This window comes from Buceros rhinoceros, unplaced genomic scaffold (genome assembly GCF_000710305.1).
Source record: "Buceros rhinoceros silvestris isolate BGI_N320 unplaced genomic scaffold, ASM71030v1 scaffold20657, whole genome shotgun sequence".
NCBI classification, from domain to species: Eukaryota; Metazoa; Chordata; class Aves; order Bucerotiformes; family Bucerotidae; genus Buceros; species Buceros rhinoceros.
The window spans coordinates 6,250-6,653 of NW_010423007.1; the positions used below are offsets into that span (position 1 = coordinate 6,250).

A 404-nucleotide genomic window follows, 5' to 3' on the forward strand; every position below is an offset into this window, starting at 1 on the left:
GGGGTGCCGGGGCCCGGGGGGAGCCAGCTGGCCCGTTACAGCAGGGGAGGCCCCACTGCGCACCCCAGCACCCCAGGCTCCGTGAGCAGAGGCTTGCTCTGGTGGCTGCCGTGGGGACAGAGACCTGCTGCTCGCAGAGCCATCAGGCACCATCCCCTCCACGCGGTCACCACGACCCTGCTCTGCTCCCCGCTGGGGTTTGGCTGCAGGACAATCACTGCCCAAGGACCTGCTGTGACCACTGGAAATGCTCTGCGGACGCATCTCCAGAGGTTTTCCTACCTGCAGTAGGAGGAGAGTCTCCCTCTCCCTCCTGCTGTCCTGTCCTCTTTGCTGTCAGCACATGGACCATCGCAGCCCTCAGGGACTCCCTCCTCCCCCTGGAAAATACCATTTGCTGGAGC

General features: G+C 64.9%; 1 protein-coding gene across 1 annotated transcript in view; it reads right to left on the minus strand.

The window, feature by feature from the left end:
• LOC104497071 (sodium/nucleoside cotransporter 2-like) overlaps window positions 1-380 on the minus strand; it is a gene marked incomplete at both ends in the record, with an annotated part of 6,624 nt that extends 6,244 nt beyond the window's left edge. The window contains one exon of the mRNA XM_010140284.1: window positions 283-380. Within this exon, the coding sequence (XP_010138586.1) occupies window positions 283-380 (98 nt within the window). The remainder of the gene's footprint in view (window positions 1-282) is intronic.
• Window positions 381-404: the final 24 nt, after the last annotated feature.